Genomic DNA, 5,000 nt, shown 5'->3' on the forward strand with positions numbered 1-5,000 from the left:
TCTATACATTCATTTTTAAAAAATATATTTACTTTTATTTTATTTTAGAGTGAAAGATGAACCGGTCAGGTGTTACAGTGTGGGAATATTGTTTGGTTATAATACAGTATGGTTCTGTACTGTATGGGAATGTGTCAAGGCGGATCGTCAAATAAAGTAGACTTTAAGAGGGGTGTTTTCTCCAGGGTCCGGTGGGCGGAGGGTTATCTGTATGTTCTTCAACTATAGGACTGAATTGAGCTGATGAACACCGGTGGGTTTGGCTCCGCGTGCGTGAAATCCGAGGCGGGTTTAAAAGGCTCCGAGCAGAAGCACAGTCAGTCGAGGAGAGACACTTGAAGATCAGGGTTGCGCGGGCATTAGATAAACTACAAATTACCTGTAATAGTCTCGGGCAAACGCAAAATGGGGATAGTAAATAATTCAACCCTTGTGGGATTTAAATCTCCATCATTTTGGTTACTAACACAGATATTTAAACAGTAATTTGTAAGAGTAGCCCGCAACAGGACACCTGCGTTTCCATTTACGCACGGAAAGCGCGCACTTTTTAACGCGTTGGACTTCTGTTGTTTTTGACGAGCCTTACAATGTTACACCCGAACAACACATCGCACTCGGTTAACTCAACAGACCCGTACGGACGCGATGAAGAGGTCGCCAAAATCGAGATCGCGGTCCTCAGCGTCACCTTCGCGGTCGCCGTGATCGGGAACTGCAGCGTCCTGGTGGCCATTCACAACACCAAGAAGAAAACCTCGCGAATGCACCTGTTCATCAAACACCTGAGCCTTGCCGATCTCGTAGTCGCGTTTTTCCAGGTCCTTCCACAGCTATGCTGGGAAATAACCTTCCGTTTCTACGGGCCGGACTTTCTGTGCCGGATCGTGAAGCACCTGCAGGTGATGGGCATGTTCGCGTCCACATACATGATGGTTATGATGACTCTAGATCGATACATCGCCATCTGCCACCCTCTGAAAACCCTCCAACAGTCCACCAGGAGGTCCCACATCATGATCGGGGGCACGTGGATCAGCAGCCTGGTCCTCAGCACCCCTCAGTACTTCATCTTCTCCCTCAGTGAGATCCAGAACGGGTCTGAGGTGCTCGACTGCTGGGGCCACTTCATCCAGCCCTGGGGACCCCGAGCGTACATCACCTGGATCACAGCTGGGATATTCCTCATCCCGGTCATCATACTAATGACCTGCTACGGATTCATATGCCACAGCATCAGGATGAACATCAGATATAAGACCAAGAAGACTCCGAGTGATGGCGCGCACAAGAACGGGCTGATCGGGAAGAACTCCGTGAGCAGCGTCACCACGATCTCCAGAGCGAAGTTACGCACCGTCAAGATGACTTTTGTCATCGTCCTCGCTTATATCATCTGCTGGGCGCCGTTTTTTACCGTGCAGATGTGGTCGGTGTGGGACGAGAACTTCAGCTGGGCTGGTGGGTGAACCTCACCTACATGTTGGGAAACATCAATACATTTTTAGTATTAAATATGCATGCAGAAAACACATGTTTTCCACATGTGAAATCACTATTCCAAACCCAAATGTTTCCCATGTGCGAAGTTTGTATGTGTTCCATATGTGTTTTTGCCATAGCATTTAAATATAATATTTAACTAACAACAGATTAATATACATTCAAAGAGTTGACAAAATGCAATGCACATACACATTTCATACATTTTATATTTGAACTATTTTAATAAACTGTTTTATTATTTAACTACCTAATATATGCAGGATGACACTTTATAATCACTTATCTAATTTTAATATAATATTTAATTTAAGAAAAATGTTATGTTGTATAATGCTCCACATGCAGCATTTTAGAATTACTTGAATATCATTAAATCTATGATGTAGAATTAACAAAGAGTAAAAATTTCATTTCATATTTGCATATACCGGATTGCACTCTGTGCAAAGTGAAAATATGCAGTTATGTTATTTCTATAGCTGACAAGACCCTGAATATGTTAAACACATATTTATTGTATAACTTTAGTGTTACTACTATATTTTTTTATATATTATATAGTATTATTAATAGTATATAGTATTATTAATACTATGTAGTTTCCCAACATGTATATATTTTTGCAGTGTGATAAACGCATCACTGTAAAAAGTGTTATGCTCAATAATTTATGACAGCATATGTTTTTACATTGCTGTAATTCAACAAAATAAGTTAAGCTTTTTTATGTTATGTAAAATTCAACTCATTTTTTAAGTCAGTTTAATGTAATTTATGTTGAAATGACTTAAACATCCAAGTTGATTGTTCTTAAAAGTTTAAGGCAGCAACTATCTCTTTTCAGAATTATTTATTTTCTGTATCAAATTTCAATAGAAAACATATTGTAATCATGAGGTATTAGTGTGGTAAAAAAACAAAACCTAGAATCTTAATATAATAAAATGTGCACCAGTGTCTTCAGAATCACAGCTTTTTTTGAAGTTTAAATTTAATGAGCAACAAATGGCTGCTAATGGAAAGAAGTGATAATGCGTTAAATATAGTCTCTCTGATATGATTATAGATATCTTTGAAATGAAGTCATGAAACCAGAATAGAGCGTCCAAGCAGAACATCTGCAGAGGGTTTATGATGTGTAAATCTGTCATTCCACATTGAGGTTATTGGATGTTGTTTTAACCCAATTTCACCCCATCTTCCCCTAATAGTTCAAGACAAATTGCTTTAATCGAAACAAACGAATTAAAAATTACTAAAAAAATTAATTTGATTAATTTTTACATATACATTTATATAATTTTAAATCTGGAGGTCTCTATGACTCTTGAAGAATGAAAATGACACTGTGTAATATTATTTTATAAAGCATAGTTCCGCTCCTGGACGCTGATTGGCCAATGCAGTGACTTTAGAATCTGATTGGATGATGCGTGTTCTAAAATACAGTGTTACATTCTACGTTTTTTTTGTAATGGTAGTGTATCAAAGTTTCCACCAAAATATGAAGCAGCAAAATGATTTCTGAAGGATCATGTGACACTGAAGACTGGAGTAATAATGCTAAAAATTCAACTTTGATCACAGGAATAAATTACATTTTAACATATATTCACATAGAAAACAGCTATTTTAAATTTAAATAATTTTTCTAAATTTTTACTGTACTTACAATTTCTAGACTCTTGAAAAATGAAAATGACACTGTGTAATATAATTATTTTATAAAGCTTATAGGTATAGTTCCGCTCCTGGATTCTAATTGGCCAATGCAGTGACTTAAGAATCTGATTGGATGTTGCATGTTCTAAAATGTTGATACAGTGTTACATTCTATATTAATTGCCATTGCTGTGTTGCTTGCCAGTAGAGAAGCTAATGAACTGTGTTACGTGTGGAAAGGATTATTTTGATTATTAACATTAAAAGCACATCGCTGTATTAAAACATTTCACTACCAGGTATTGTTGATACAGTCAAACCAAAGATTATTCAGACACCAGATATCATTTTTTATATATTTTTTACTAGTGGGTGCAGGACACTAGTTTAAGTATTTTAGGTAAACTGTGACATATTATACCCAAAAATTATTCATACAGTGACTACCAGTGAAATTTATAAAAATTTGGGAGCAAAAATGATTGGGACACTTTGAGCTGATGATGTTTTGCTGAAGTGTTTTTTCTGTAATTGCTAATGCACCTTTTTACACCACAGACTGAACAACATGAAGCATTGCTTGGTAATTGTTTGAGCTAAACTGGTATTATCTAATTGTGTAGTTAAATTTAACAGCTGACAGATATTCAACATAATTCATGTGTGAGACAGTCTAACAGAAGGACGGACAAAACCAGTCAAATATCAACTGAGTTTTTCTCATATTTTATTACCATTTTCTAAACTATAGCGAATAAACCAACGCTATTTTACGACCGATTCGTACGAATTTGTAGGATATGTCTAATCCCACGTGATGGTTATGTTTAGGGGCGGGGACAGGGGTAGGTCATTCGTACAATTCATACGAATTGGGTAACTCGTAAAATATGTAGGCTACGATTTAGCAAAAATCAGATTGAGGTTGTATGAATTTGCACGAATTAGCCACCTCGTAAAATTCGTACGAATTGCCGTAACTGTGACAATGTGAGAAATGTTGAAGGTGTCTGAATAAACGCTGGTTTGACTGTGTGTTCATGTGTGTGTAGACTCCGAGAACACGGCGGTGACTCTCTCTGCGCTGCTGGCCAGTCTCAACAGCTGCTGTAACCCGTGGATTTACATGGTTTTCAGCGGACACCTCCTGCACGACTTCACACACTGCTTCCCCTGCTCCCATCGAATCCAGCAGAGCTTCAGGAAAGAGGATTCGGACAGCAGCTTACGGAGAAACACACTGCTCACCAAAATCACCAACCGAAGCCCCACGTGCAGCTCGGGAACCTGGAAAGACCTCGATCAATCTCCTAAATCTGACCGATCGGCTCCGGCTCCGACCGGCACGTGATGCCCCTGGGAATGTGACTTTATTAACCAGACTTTATTGATAGTTCGATAATGTTTTTGACTTTATTGATCGTCAGCACTTTGGTGAGACTCTCACAGACTCTTCTGGATGAGCGGAAATACACAAGCTCAGGAGAGTTTCATTTAAGCATCAAATGTTTCTCTTAAAGGGGTCATCGGATGCACAATTCACTTTTATATGGTGTTTGCATAGTGTGGACACAACCACCATACAATGAAAAACAATCCATTCACTCCTTTTTTTTAACCCTCAAAAAGTCTAAACACTCTCATTTTCTGAGCACTATGATGTCATATTGCTCATGCTCCTCCCACGACCGATGACGGACTGTCTCATATTAGCATATTTCCCGTATTTGCATATTTCCCCTGTCAGCCAGTTGCTCATTATCATTTAAAGAGACATGCACCGAAACTGGTCGCTGTGAACAGAGCTGTTTTTGAGGAGGTGAAAAGGGTGA

The 5,000-nt window shown here is 38.5% G+C and overlaps 1 protein-coding gene across 2 annotated transcripts in view; it reads left to right on the plus strand.

The window, feature by feature from the left end:
- The first annotated feature begins 321 nt into the window (after positions 1 to 321).
- Positions 322 to 5,000, plus strand: part of avpr1aa (arginine vasopressin receptor 1Aa) — a 6,756-nt gene continuing 2,077 nt past the window's right edge. Inside the window, exons 1-2 of one of the 2 annotated variants that reach the window (XM_077209753.1) lie at positions 322 to 1,461; positions 4,221 to 5,000. The exon at positions 4,221 to 5,000 is cut by the window's right edge and continues 449 nt beyond it. In XM_077209753.1, the coding sequence (XP_077065868.1) occupies positions 591 to 1,461; positions 4,221 to 4,519 (1,170 nt within the window). In that variant the 5' untranslated portion in view covers positions 322 to 590 and the 3' untranslated portion in view covers positions 4,520 to 5,000. The remainder of the gene's footprint in view (positions 1,462 to 4,220) is intronic. The other variant, XM_077209754.1, reaches the window with a different exon arrangement.

This window comes from Siphateles boraxobius, unplaced genomic scaffold, assembly GCF_051911475.1.
Source record: "Siphateles boraxobius isolate OS27281-9 unplaced genomic scaffold, OSU_SipBor_1 62, whole genome shotgun sequence".
In the NCBI taxonomy this organism is placed as follows: domain Eukaryota; kingdom Metazoa; phylum Chordata; class Actinopteri; order Cypriniformes; family Leuciscidae; genus Siphateles; species Siphateles boraxobius.